This window comes from Cucumis melo, chromosome 4 (genome assembly GCF_025177605.1).
Source record: "Cucumis melo cultivar AY chromosome 4, USDA_Cmelo_AY_1.0, whole genome shotgun sequence".
NCBI classification, from domain to species: domain Eukaryota; kingdom Viridiplantae; phylum Streptophyta; class Magnoliopsida; order Cucurbitales; family Cucurbitaceae; genus Cucumis; species Cucumis melo.
Genome location: NC_066860.1, coordinates 3,453,979 through 3,468,027, shown reverse-complemented (window position 1 = coordinate 3,468,027; position 14,049 = coordinate 3,453,979). Strand labels below are relative to the sequence as shown.

Sequence of the window (14,049 nt, the reverse complement as noted above, 5' to 3'; positions counted from 1 at the left end):
TATTTAAGAGAATGCTTACTATATTGGTTATATTTGAGACGCGTAAATTATATTTAATTAGTTCAAAAATAAATTAAAATAAAAATAAAAGCTTTAAAATATTTAAAAGTTTTAAAATGTACCTTTTAATTTTACACTAATTTTCATAAAGGTAACAAAACACCAAAATATTGGTGACCCGTGTAACAAAAACAAAAAGTCCAATAAGTCGGTAAAATATTTTCATAAATTATAGATCTGTCCTTGATATTGCAAACAATTCATCAATTATCTTACTTCTCATTGTGATTTATTCATCTTCTCTTCTATTCAGGTCATCTTCAGATTTTCTTTCATATATTTTTATCCATCTTTCTCTTTTTTTTATTCAGACTCCTCTTCTAGAAATATCAATATCGTTTAAATATCACTTTGATATGATCTAAACGATTGTTTAGCTAGTCAACACGATCGCGTGGATATAATTTAAACGACAATTTATATTTAATAATTAATTAAAAGCTAATAGTAATGATAACTAACGTAGAATTATGGATTAATTAAGTTATATTCATAATTGTTTATCTTTCGAATATAAAAGTCTCACGTTTTTTCAAGTTTTAAAAAGTGAAATCATGTGAAGCAAATAAGATAATACATGTCTAAAATTCCATGGAAAAATTTGTGAAACAAACGACCTTCAAGATTATTTGGGTTAGAAAAATTTAACGACATAAAATGATATTTATTCTCGAGAAAGATAAATAATAATAATTAGTTATTGTGGAAGATAATTAATTATTTGAAAGAAAGATAAATAATAATTAATTACTGTAGAAGATAATTAATTATTCAAGATAAATATTGATTATGAGGTGGAGTTGTTAGGGTTGGATAAGATAATTCAGGTTGGAAGTTGTAAGTGATTTATTGGAAAAGATTTGATTGATTAATAGGAAGGATTGGGTTGGGTCTAAAAAACGAAAAGGGCAAAATGGTCATCATGAACGAAGTATGCGCCATTTTTCCAATTAATATTTAAGAGCAGAAATCGGAGTCGTTTTTGGAAAAAAGGAGAAAATAGGGTCATTGTAGCCATTATTATTCTATTCTACGAGAGAATTGCCTTCCGCCGAGAAGCTCAAGGAAGAAAGTCTCGGGCGAGAAGACGACAGTTCGGTGTTTGCTTCTCAAGCACTCTCTCTCTCTCTCTCAACTTTTTTTTTTTCTTCCATTCTCTCTCTTCAACAGCTACAAGACGACGGAACCCAAAAGCCAAAGCTCTGAGAAAAATTCCTGATTCACTCTCTGCACGCGCCTTCAGGTGGCTACGTTTCCCCTCTTTGCTGGCGTTAGATTCTACTCCCATCTGTCCAAATTCAGATTTTCCATCTCTCGTTTTGCTATTTCCGATTCGATCCGATGAAAAAAAATCCGTCGCTGATTGCTGTGGAATTCGAGTGTGAGGTCGTTCATTCAATGGTTGATTGGATGGATTGGATTGCTTAGAGGATAAGGAAGACGATCTAATCGAATTCGTGTTTCCGATCCTGATGACTGTCTTCGGTTTGTGGTAATTTTAGGAGAATTTTGAAGTATGATGCTGAATCGAAGTCCGCCTAAGCATAGACATGATGGAACCTCGCCGTTGCCGCTTGGAATGGACTGGAGCCCTCCTCCTCGAAAATGGGTTAGTCTTGTGTTATGATAACGTGGAATTATTTGCTTGGAATTTTGACTATGAGAATTGTTGATATAGGTTTTTTCTTTTCTTTGGATTTGTCCCGGTGGATTGACCGAATAGATTTCACTTGCTTTGTCGAATTTACTCGTCCGGGTTGCTGGATTATGGGATTTTTGAATAATATCTACTGTTTGTTTTCACGATCTCATTGATTTGTGGTTTAATTCGTAAAATCTACTTGCAAGCTGTCGTTTAAGCATACCATATTTAGTTTGGGTTACTTCTAATGAGTCGCATCATTCTTAGTGTATCAGTGGCCTTTTTTGCACCCCATGAACGAACTGGAGTCCTTCTAAGTTCTACCTTTTTCTTTTCTTTTATAAGGAATTTATGGCTGCCTAGGTTGCAATACTTTTCAAACCAATTGTTGTTTTAAAAAAAAAAGAAACAAAAAAACTAAACGAAAAGTCTTTGAAATTTCAGTTAAGTAGTTATCTCATTTAAGTAATAAACTTAGAAGAAATAAAGTAAAAATTTGTGGCCTAGCTCTATGTTGGGTGGTGTATAGCAATAGCAACTAGCTCTCTTGTTTCCTTTACTATTAAATGCACTCTTTGTATTTGGTAGTTTACTTATATCTTCACTCAGAAAGCCTTCATTTCATGCGCAGAATGGGAAAGACACAGTTTGGCCTCATGACCATCACACAGGATGGAGTTACTGTGTTATAATACCTTCATGGGTTGCCCTTCCTAAAACACGAGCTGCAGATCCCATAGTGGTACTCTTTTCTACGACTCCTGTTTCTTTTGGTACCTATGGTTTTTTTTTTTAATTAATTAATAGCTTGTTTTTGCCTCAATGAATAACATCTTAGTTGTTAGTAAATGCTGATATGGATTAATCACTTGCATTATCTGAAGTTGCAAAAATATGGTACCCAAAAAATGATGTTGCAAGAAAATGTGTCCTAGTATTAATAATTGGCACAAATAATTTCTTGTGTATGAATCAACTTATCCTTTTACTAGCCAATCTGCACATACTCAAAGGATACATAACCAATTGCCCAACCAAAAGTTAATGGTTCCATCCCTGTGTGTTCTTTCATTTTTTTCTCAAAGAAAGTTTTTCGTATAAAAAAAACCGTTCTTTAATAGCATACGTATATTTTCTTGTACATTAACATTATCAAGGGACAGTTCTACAGGGTTCAGGTTGCTGTACAGTCACCTGAAGGGATCACAGCAATGCGGGGAGTATTACGGCGATTTAATGATTTCATGAATTTATTTTCAGATGTAAGTTCATGCATTTTATTTTACTTGGGAATAACCGTTTTCATATTGAAAATCTTTCTTGTTACCACCTATCTTTTGAGGAAAAATAATTTCCATTGTTATGTTTAAAATACAGTTATTCTCATGTTTAATTGTTCTCAGTTTTGAGATTTTATCACTTTTTAGGTTAAAAAGTCTTTTCCAAAGAAAATTATTCCTCCAGCTCCTCCCAAAGGAATCTTACGGATGAAGACCAGGGCACTTTTAGAAGAGGTGTGCAATCTGCTTAACATTGCATGCACGAGCATGTTATTTTATTTCTGTTCTTCCTCTGTGTCTTTGTTTACTTTACACGCAATCTTGCTGGCAGATGTTTTATATGAATTGATTATCATTGTATGAATCAATCCTTTTGCCAATATGTAAGGAATCGAGAATCATTTTCGACAGGAACTAGAAATGAGGAACATTAGAATAAATACCGAGTTTCTGACTGTGTTATTAGACGTTCCTAAATCATACCCATGTTTATAAACTTTGTCCTGCATTCGTCTACAATAATTTTTTTGAAGGAAAGCAGGAATGGCTAGTCACCTACATCTGTCTTTCTAATATTATAGGACTTCTAATAGATTTCTTGGTTCCTTGAAGCACCACAAATTTCTAACATGTGATTCAAGTGCACTGTGGGTCTATTTTCTGCAGATTATACAGTTAACTAAAACCTTTTGGTTTTGAGATTGAGTGTTGAAGTTACCTTTACGTGTGCAATTATTTTATGCATTTTGGTTGTGTATCCGTAAGACTGTAACTATTATTCTTCACAGGTTTAATTTTATTGCAGAGAAGGCGCTCTTTAGAGGAGTGGTTGACAAAGCTCCTGTCTGACATTGATATATCAAGAAGTGTTGCAGTAGCGTCCTTCCTTGAGCTAGAAGCTGCTGCTAGGTCTTGTACGTTCTCTCTAGAGTACACTTCAAAAATGTCTTTGGTTTGTTCTAGTTTTTACTCTTTTTAAAGTGTTGATTCTAAATGTTATTATTTGAAGTTCTCCGTTACATATATATTGGAGTTCTAATATTTTAATTCCTACGACAACTCTTTCAGCTTTCCAAAATGATAATCAGGGGCCATCAGGTGAATACCCTGATTATAGCAGCAAGATTTCAGCACATCAGTCCCCTCCTAATTCGAGCTCATCTACGCTCATTGGTGGTCTGTCACTTGCATCAGATTATGGTAGTGATACTGCTTACGAGGCCTCTGAACTTGGTACAGCAAGTCTGGGAAGAGATGATAATTCGGAAATTGCCATCGATGATTTAGCTCTGGACGACGATCTTTCAAGTCCAATTGAAAAACTTGTGAAGTATGGATTGTCCAATATTGATGAGGGACTGTTTATGGGACAGACCATTCTAGAGCAGTTGGAAGGCCTTCCAAAACATAAAGCTCATCCTAGATATAATAACAATTTAAAGGATGGTCATAATGGTAATACTTCCAAAGCATCGTACTTGGATAAAAATGGACTTGTACCATCTCTAGAGCCCGTGCATGGTAAGGTAATTGGCCATGCTCGCAAGCTGTCTGATGAGAGTGTAGCAAGTGATGCAAGTTCTTTGAGAGGTGGAGAATTTTCAAGCGTGTCACTTCGAAATTCAGTAGGCAATGGCTCACTTGACCATTCGGGAGCTGAGGTTTCAAATGCAATTGAATTTCATAGCAACCCCGAATTGCATTTTTCACATGATGCACTCCTCTTCCCAAAGGATCATCGGCATAAAATGAATAGGGTTCTTTCAACAATGCATCAAAGGCTAGTGACAGCAAAAACAGACATGGAGGACCTTATCTCAAGATTGAATCAGGAAATAACTGTGAAAGATTACCTTACAACAATGGTATAACCAATGATATACTTAAAATTTTCTGTTTATTCCATTTGTGAATTAGCTGGCTGTTCTTGGTTTAGATGTTAGAATATGTCCACCCTAAGTGCCCTTCGAATATGTTTTTATTTTTTGCTAATGTATTCAACATAGTTTTTTAGTAATTCAATTTTCCAGCCATTGGCTGTCCAAAGTTCCTTTATGAGTGGCTGTTATATGTTTGCCTGTCATGAGAAACACATACCAGCAGGTCCACATATTCTATGTGTGCTATCATATACTGAATGCCAAATCATTTTTTTATGTCAAGTTTTCTGTGCCAATGGCTTGTATTCTTTGGACCAACTGTCATAGCATATGCTTGACCAACTAAATAATACAATCATAAGTTCCGAAAATGATGTATGTTTGTTTTTGTAATTACATACTGGTCACTGACAGAAGCCTATTTCATCTTGTGTCAATTTGTTCCCAGGTTAAGGATTTGGAAGTAGAACTTGAAACAAACAAGCAGAAAAGTAAAGAAAACCTTCAACAAGCTATTTTGATGGAGAGGGAAAAAGTTACCCAAATGCAGTGGGAAATGGAGGAACTTCGTCACAAATCATTGGAAATGGAGTTAAAATTGAAGTATAAAGAAAAAAAGGTTTTTAATCTTCGAAACTGGCCTTATTTATCCCACCGCCATTACTATTCTGCACTAACTCTTTTTGATGATACACAAAATGCTCTAGGGTGAAAATTCATTTTCAGTGCCTACAGAAGAATTTACCCTCCAGGAGAAAGTTGCCTTGCAAGAAGAGCTTGAATCCACGAAAGAACAACTAAAGAATGTTTCTAAGCAATTTGAAGAGCTTGAAGGAAAATCAAAAGCGGACATCAGGGTGCTTGTTAAAGAGGTCAAATCTCTTCGAAGTACCCAAGCCAAACTTAAACAGGAGCTTAGTCAAACACTTGAACAGAAGTCTGAGACTGAGGTAGTACTGCAATCTGCTAATTGTGCTATGATTAAGGTGTTGAATGGAAATGACTACAAGTTTTTTGCAACACTTGTTTGACATATATTTCAACATGGAACAATCGTACTTGAACAAGATCTGTTCTATGAGTTGTGCAACTGTGTCCTTGAGTTCTAATGGGACATATTTCAATATGGACAAATTTTGTTTACTTGATCTCATCTGCCTTTTACTTTATAGAACATACAAAATCTTTCTCTCTGATCATATGTCAGAAGAAAAATAGAAAAAACATTTACAATTTTAGCTAGGAATTTGCATTTGCAATATATTCACTTTATTAACCGAAAAAAATCTAGTTGGCATATTTTGATAGAACTGAAGAGTTTAATTTTAGTATGTCCTGTTGATGTTCCTTTTCTCCTCCTCGTTCAGGAACTTCTTCAACAGGAAAGAGAAATGAGACAGCATGCAAACAAGGCTTGGAGCAAGCTGCTGTCTGAATGCAAGAGCCTACATGGTCGGCTTAAAAAATGCAGCATGAATTTTTCACCGGATGACGATTATAACCATGATGTGGAATCATCATCCTTATCTAATGCCTTGGATTTGCTGACGACATCTGATGATCAACTAAATCTTCTCCTGGCTGAGGTATCCAATAGGCTTTAGTATGTATCTATTATCCTGTAAAGCTCTTTTATGGTCTGCATACTCTCAAGCCTCAGCCAAACCATTGTCTCTACCAAACCGCCCTTTGCTTACTAGTAATGTACTTGATGCCCTAAGGAGCTCATTGGAAAACACTCAGTCTTTGAGTAAAACCTACTTAGAGGTCGTGTGGGACGTTCTTTGAGTGAGCTTAAGAAAGAAATTCTTGATATCTTTATGGGCCTGATTTGATCGGTACTTGGACCCTTCCAATCTTGAGATCACTCTCAATCTCTAATTCATTCACCAAAATATTGTCCATATATATATATATATATATTAAATAGGGGATGTAAAAGACAACGTAATAATATGATAGAACCTGAATATATTGAACTATAATGGGGTGTTTGGGGAAAGGGGTGCAATAGAGAACTCGAAGGAGTTGTGTATTCATGGGCTCACAGTGTAAGAAGTCAACAAGCCATAATATGATGTTATTTAGTAGTGAGACTCACAAGCTCCTTAGGACAAATAATGAGTGGAGTCCACAACTCCACACTTTCCTTCTCCTACTCCTCAACTCCTTGATCGTAATGAAAATACAAGAGGGTACTTGGACCCTTTCCAGTTATGAGATCACTCTCAAGCTCTAATTCTCACCAAAATATTGCCCATCTTCCTCCATCCCTACTCAATTTATAACCAAACTTCCAACTACTTAGCTAATTACTAATATATCTATAATAACTCTCTAATACCATTCATATCATATTTCTAACATCTGCACTAAGGACGTTCTTAACACTATCCCTTCATCATTGTCAAGTTAGAATCCTTCTTTCGTCACCTTTTAGTATCATTGTGATTCTTCTTCTGATTGCTTTACGGTGTTCTTGTTTGTTCATAATTAAAACATTTGTTGGGATAAACTGTTCAGGTAAATCTTCTGGCCAATGGCATACAAACTGCTACTTCAATGGCAGATGGTGACGACAACGATTCAATTAAAGTAGATACAGAGTTGAGGATGATACTTAAAGACATATTCACGGAAAACACTAGGTTGAGGAAACAGGTCAATTCGTATTTCCAGCACAATATGAGATTGAGGATGTCAAAGGAAGGTGATGATGCAGAGGCTTCTTCTTCTTCTTCTTCTTCACAAAACACTAAAGTAAATATCACAACAGTGACATAATTTCCCTGTTTATCAGTATATTATTTCCCTCTTTCTTCTTGTTTTTTGCCCTCTCACCCCTTTAAATATAAGAAAAGCACTTTGTTGATTCAGAAGCCCTTTTGCACATCTTTGGATAAATAATGCTGCTTGGTATAGTCCATAATTTTAGTTAGTGCGAAAGTCAGTCATCTCGTTTTGTGACTTGGCGTTTGCTGATCTAGCTTTCTAGGGATTTTTTTTACTCCCACGCTGTTGTGTTTTTCAGGGAACTTTACACTATAAATTAGAGGACCCTGCATCTGACAAGGGTTGCTCATATACCCCCGACATTTGCATTTTGGCCCCTCCGATAACACAGAATGTTGTTTTACTTTTACGTTGTCCTTGTGTTTTTGTTCATAATGAGGAGATGCAAACAAAGCCAAAAGTGAACTTAGATTTGCACGTTTGGTTGGTTTATTTATGGTTAGTATGTAGATATGTCTTAGGTCGTGGTTTTAAGAAAGAAAAGTGTGCACGTGCATCTCAAGCATTACATAGTGCATTCTATCACATAGTTGGTCATATTACAAAGTCAATGGTCAATAGATTTTAGATTTATTTACTTATTGATTTTTTTTTGCAATTTTTACAACAAGCTTGGTGTCAAAGTGATTTAGTGATCTGAGAAAGGATAAAAACCAATGTAACTTTGTTGAAAACCAATATGATCAAACTAAAATATGTCGATTGAAATCAACAAAATTGGTGCAAATCAAGTAGATATACTTCAAAGAGTTGAAAGGGTAACATAAAATTCACTAGGTTGCATTCCTTTCTTTTTGGTTTATTAGGGTGAAGAATGAATAATTTCAATAGAAAACATGATCAATGTCTATTTATTATTCGAATTAAAATAAAACACTCGTCTTAAAATTTTAGAAGTATTTTAAAAAATACTTCTAAATAGTTGTTATACTTTCAACGTAACTTTGTAACATGAAAAGAATGAACATTTTAAAATTTTTTGGATGAGTGTTTTATTTTATCTCTATCAATAACACTGATAGAAGGATATGATTGTCTATAATATTTTGTCAGATTTGCTATTTTGGACAATTTTTTAAAAAAAATCATTTCCATAGTACCCTAAATTATCTCCCTCTTGGGGTGGTTTTTTCTTATTTCCAATTTCCTAAGAGAATATTAATATCGAGAGAAAATTAGTATCAAGAATAACGTAAAGTTCATAAAATAAATTAGTATATTAGATAAATATCAATCTGAATATACTAACTAAAATTGAAGGGTCGAATTAATATACTTTCGAAATCAACTAGGTATTTGTACCATTGATCTCTTCAAAAGCATCTTTATTATGGATGATATGTCTACTCCTTCGAGAGAGATATAAAACATTAGAATGCTAAAATAGATATGATCATTCCTACGGGCTAAAAACAAGAGTGTTCAACTCAACTCAAGTGTACTAATAACAGTTCGAATTTTGTTACCCAAGGGGTATACTAAAAAGATATACAATTATTTCTAAAGTAATAATTTATATGAAATTGATAGCGCACTGTACTTCATACGAGGGAGCAATCATCAATCATAAACGCAGCCGTAGGAAGGTCACTGGGAAAGAGAAAAAAGAACTCTTAAAACCCTTCCCTCTCTCTTTCTCCTTCGTCAAACCCTATTCCTCTCGAAAATATTTCTCAAGGGTTTTGAATCCCAGTCGAGACCCAGGGTTTTCCACAGACCAACAGTTTTTCTATCCATCATCAATGGCGGACGACGATTACAATGACCTTGACATGGGGTTCTCTCTCTCTCTGTCCTTTATGTTTTTTCTCCAATCTATCTTATGTTGTTCCTCTGCTCAACTGGTTTCTTAGAAAATTTGTCAAATGCAAAACCCTAATCTCGTTCTTTCAGTTTCAATTCATAATGGATTTATAGGCCTCTTGCTGCATGTGCATCCACATGAAATCTTCATTAGCAACGTCCACGAATTACTGAGTGAGAATTATCAGTTCTTCGAAGGAGGCTTCTATTCGCTTTATTCCCTGTTTTTTATGCCCTCTTTTATTTTGCATCAAACACTCAGCCCTGCTTCTAGAATACAGACTGCTGTACCAGCTTTATTTATTTTGTCTGTTAATTTAGTCACTGAGATACCATGGGTCAGTGCTTTGCAATTTGCATCACGTTTTTCTTTATTTTTGTTAATGAGTTTTATTAGTTGTGCAAAATGCACACATGGAAAGCAGATAGATGGAATATAGTTGTAAAAATTATGCACGAGGATTTGAATTCCAACTCTTGGGCCTATGCACAGTGATTTGTTATTTGAATTGGATATACTAATATTTCATTGTTAGTTGTTGTTTTGACCACACTGCCCACTGGTATTATCTTGGTTTGTGAAAGGCCTTTATATTTTCATTTAGGATGATTTGAAGGTGCAAATATCTTTCAGCTCTTATATTAATAAAAGGGTTTTTGCTGCAGATACGAAGATGAGCCACCAGAACCTGAGATTGAGGTAAAAAATAATTATTTCAGTTATTTTTGAAAGAAGTGCACTACTGATCTTTTTGCAGTTGATTAATTATAGTGAAACTGTGAATGATGTATAGGAAGGTGCTGAAGAAGAATTGGATACTAACAATGATGATGTTCCTGGTGAACCCGTTGAAGCGGAGGAAAAGGAAGATGAAGAACCTGTTGAACGTGTGCGTAAAACCTCAAAATTTATGACTAAGTATGAACGTGCTAGAATTTTGGGTACACGCGCCCTCCAAATCAGGTTCTATTTTTTTGACATTTGTTTCGTCTAATTTTTGCATTCATCAAGTTTGTAAATGATTTGATGATTCTTTTTCTTCTTGAGCAGCATGAATGCTCCTGTGATGGTTGAATTGGAGGGTGAGACTGATCCACTTGAGGTTAGATTTTGAAATGTCAAGCTAATCTTTGAAAAGCTCTCTTATGGTTTTTGCATTCAGTAGATGTATTTTAGTTGCCCCATATGTCCCATATGTTTATGACGGTTGGTATGCGTATGCATACATGGAAGTAAAAGGTTAACTTACGATCCTACAAAATTGCAAGTTGGGGGTTGAAATGAAGTTTTTCAAATAATCAATTTTTTAAAAAGCTGAAGAGGCTTTTGTATCGAGGCAAGGCTCTAAAGTTTAATATCTTCGTTCAACCATAAGAGGGTTATGCCTTTCATAGAAGAAGTTTATGTCTTTGTGAAAGCTCATCTTCTCTTAGAAGTTTGTGTCTTTGTGAAAGTTCATTCTCTCTTAGAAGAAGTTCGTCTTTGTGAAAGCTCATCGAGACTGAAAATCTCTAGGCCTCGTCTAGTAGTTAATCTATCATACTAATGATACTATTATTATAGAACCCGAATATATTGAAAGAGTAAAGATGAATGATAATGAAAATACAAGATGAATCAAGTGTTCGAGGTACTTGGACTCTCCCAATCTTGAGATACTCTCGAGCCCTACGTCTTATACTGAAATATTCCTCACCTTCTCCATTTCTCTCCCCTTTATTTATAGCCAACTTCCCTAACATACTCCTGAACTAATTCCTAATATACCCATAATATTCCTTTAACACCATCATATCCTTATTGGGCCTAAAACACCCCATGTCATCAAGTTGTGGGTACCAAACCTTTTTTGTAGCCTTGGAATTAAAGTGGGCTTCAAACAATTCCTTTGAGCTCAATATGCATCCCACAGACAAAAACCATTTGCCTCTGATTTTCCAACATTTGGTCCACCACCCAGATCTGACACGTAGGCATCGGTTAGTTTGTGCATCTCTTCATGCAAATTGCTTCTTTCTCAAGATTCACGTAATCTGCCCCTTCCCCATGATTGCTTCTCCAGCCACCGTAGATCAACATTTTTTATGTGATCAGTTGCATCTAACTCCATGGAATCGAACAATTCTGATATGATACCAAATTGATAGAATTCAAATATATTGAAAGATGAATGATAATAAAAATTCAAGATAAACCAAGTGTTTGAGGTACTTGGACCCTCCTAATCTTAAGATACTCTCAAGCTGTACTTTGTATTCCAAAATATTGCTTATCTTCTCCATTCCCCTCCCCTCTATTTATAAACAACTTCCCTAACTCCTTTCTAATTACAAATATATCCTTAATGTTCCTAAAATGCCAATCCTATCATATTAAAGATATCTTTTCAGAATTATCTATCAAGTCAAAATGTGAGGTTATTTTATTTATTTAGTTTCTTATCAACACTTTTATGAGTATAATAATACTGCAATATTTAGTCATACTAATTTAGAATTTGTAAAATGTTGCCTTTAGCCTTTTAAAACATTGCAAAAAGTAGGGTATAATTGAAATGAACTTCAAGTTTAAAGGTAATTTGTATGCAGATTTTGTTTACTGTTTCAAATTTTCAACTAACCCATGATGAACCAAGATAATTTGTTTGATGCATTCACGAGTTTCGTTTACTTAATTGCTAAAACTGGTAGTACTGTTTACTGTTTGTATTTAATAGCTAATGCTTTTCTATTATTCTTGTAGATGTCAATTTCATGCTTTTCCATTATTCTCTTACATGTCAATTCTCATCTAATACTGTGCTGTCTTAGATTGCAATGAAGGAACTTCGTGAGCGGAAGATACCTTTCACCATCCGTCGTTACTTGCCAGATGGAAGGTTAGATCTGCTTCTTAGATGTCTTTTATCTTTAATGTTCGGAATGGATTCATCTGCTTAGCAAGGGTGTGAGGTGTGCAACTAAGGTCCCGTTTGGTAACCATTTCACTTTTTGTTTTTGGTTTTTGAAAATTAAGTCTATTTCTTCTGTTTCTTATTATGATTTGCATCCAAGTACAATGGTTGAATTTTTTAGCCAAATTCTAAAATTAAAAACAAATTTTTAATAACTATTTTTCTTTTTAGTTTTCAGTTCTTGGCTTGGTTTTTAAAACCAGGTGAAAGTAGTACCTATACGCTTAATTTCAAAAAAACAAAAAAAGAACAAAAATAAGAAAATAAAGTGGTTACAAAACGGGCCTAAGTTTGCGTTTGATAACCATTTGTATTTTTGAAATTAAGTTTATAAAACATTACTGATGTTTATAGAAATTCAGAGCTAAAAGAGGTGTTTGTTTAATTTCCAAAAACTCTACTAAAAAATCAAATAATTACTAAGCATGGCCTTTGTTTCTAGTTTTAAAATTTGGTTAAGTATTGAAATGTTTAATTAGAAAATATGAAAACTACGATAAAGAAGTCGTAACAAAAGACACACGATTTTAAAAAACCAAAAACCAAATGGTTCAAATGTTGTTTTCAAATGAGGTCTAAGCGTTCCTAACTCGTTTGGTTTCTATAACTCTAGTCTTAGTTTGTTTCTAAAAGAACCTTAATACTTTCCTGCAATAATAAGAGCTAAAATGCTTAACAAGCGAAATTTGGTTATGTTAATTTTGAGCAGTTATGAAGACTGGGGCGTTGATGAACTGATTGTGGAAGACTCTTGGAAGAGGCAAGTTGGTGGTGCTTGAATTTTGATGTTCTTGTGAGATAATAGCTTCTGTTAATTGCATAGCCGATCTGTTCGCTCCTTTAATCAACTTGTGAGTGTCTTGGTTGTTGCATAACTAATCTATAATATTGGAATGAAATCACTTTTGAGAACCAAACATTTCTTGTTAGTTCACGACTAAACATGCCATTAACACTTGAATAACCTCCATTAGCCAAAAACTTTATGTCTTAATTGCTCTTTCTGACTTCTAAAGAAGAATACAAATTTGTTTGAAAAAGATTTAAAAGTACTTCTGTTGTGTGGGCGACTTGTGTTTGCCTAGTTTTTTATGTCACGATTCGGTTTGGTAACGTTGGGAGTTTTTAGGTTTAATTTTGGGTTAATTTAACCATTTACTCTTATTTCAACTTCTTTTCTTCATTAACATTATTATTTTTTTCTTATTTATTAATTTTGGTTTATATTTATTGGATATTTCAATTTTTTAAAAAAAATTAGGAGATTTTATTTATTTATTTATTCTTATTTCTGGGTGAAAATTGATCACCTTTTCCTTGATAATCTTCTTCCTTCTCTTTCATTACATTACAAAATGAAGATGCACAAATAATGTGTAGTATATTATGGTTTTCTTATTTTTATTTTGTGTATACAAATGTATTGAAAATTATGATTAAACATCTCATATATTGTTTGGTGTATAGGAACTTATTTTACAAATTGTTCTATTTGTGTGCTTACCAAATAAGTTTTAGTTTATGTTCGGAAATTTTAATTATATATTTTACAAATTTAAAGGCTCAAAATGGATATCCGTTTCAAACTTTTTTGAAAAAAAAAAGAAATTCCCCATTGTTTGCCTTTTTTTTCTTTT

At 34.0% G+C, this 14,049-nt stretch overlaps 2 protein-coding genes across 3 annotated transcripts; both read left to right on the top strand.

The window, feature by feature from the left end:
• The first annotated feature begins 1,079 nt into the window (after nucleotides 1-1,079).
• Nucleotides 1,080-7,741, top strand: LOC103503838 (PX domain-containing protein EREL2). 2 transcript variants are annotated; one of them, XM_051083668.1, is made up of 11 exons: nucleotides 1,080-1,446; nucleotides 1,563-1,669; nucleotides 2,334-2,444; nucleotides 2,866-2,964; nucleotides 3,130-3,216; nucleotides 3,788-3,896; nucleotides 4,051-4,847; nucleotides 5,311-5,481; nucleotides 5,570-5,812; nucleotides 6,230-6,448; nucleotides 7,386-7,741. In XM_051083668.1, exons 2-11 carry the CDS (start codon nucleotides 1,577-1,579, stop codon nucleotides 7,644-7,646), a joined length of 2,190 nt encoding a protein of 729 aa, XP_050939625.1. In that variant the 5' UTR covers nucleotides 1,080-1,446; nucleotides 1,563-1,576; the 3' UTR covers nucleotides 7,647-7,741. The 2 variants fall into 2 exon arrangements, with proteins under 2 accessions (XP_050939625.1, XP_050939626.1); XM_051083669.1 differs by lacking the exons at nucleotides 1,080-1,446; nucleotides 1,563-1,669 and having other exon boundaries at nucleotides 2,874-2,964.
• Nucleotides 7,742-9,148: 1,407 nt separating this feature from the next.
• Nucleotides 9,149-13,329, top strand: LOC103503834 (DNA-directed RNA polymerases II, IV and V subunit 6A-like). Its single transcript, XM_008468199.2, has 6 exons — nucleotides 9,149-9,432; nucleotides 10,125-10,158; nucleotides 10,253-10,422; nucleotides 10,510-10,561; nucleotides 12,270-12,337; nucleotides 13,122-13,329. Exons 1-6 carry the CDS (start codon nucleotides 9,173-9,175, stop codon nucleotides 13,189-13,191), a joined length of 654 nt encoding a protein of 217 aa, XP_008466421.2. The 5' UTR covers nucleotides 9,149-9,172; the 3' UTR covers nucleotides 13,192-13,329.
• The last annotated feature ends 720 nt before the right edge of the window (nucleotides 13,330-14,049 follow it).

Bases quoted from the DNA above. Each gene is read 5' to 3' on its own strand.
- LOC103503838 (XM_051083668.1), top strand. From the start codon at position 1,577: ATGATGCTGAATCGAAGTCCGCCTAAGCATAGACATGATGGAACCTCG. The intron at 3,217-3,787 runs GTGTGCAATCTG...ATTTTATTGCAG, and splicing joins CCAGGGCACTTTTAGAAGAG to AGAAGGCGCTCTTTAGAGGA. The intron at 4,848-5,310 runs GTATAACCAATG...ATTTGTTCCCAG, and splicing joins AAGATTACCTTACAACAATG to GTTAAGGATTTGGAAGTAGA.
- LOC103503834 (XM_008468199.2), top strand. From the start codon at position 9,173: ATGAAATTGATAGCGCACTGTACTTCATACGAGGGAGCAATCATCAAT. The intron at 9,433-10,124 runs GTTCTCTCTCTC...TTTTTGCTGCAG, and splicing joins TACAATGACCTTGACATGGG to ATACGAAGATGAGCCACCAG. The intron at 10,562-12,269 runs GTTAGATTTTGA...GTGCTGTCTTAG, and splicing joins GTGAGACTGATCCACTTGAG to ATTGCAATGAAGGAACTTCG.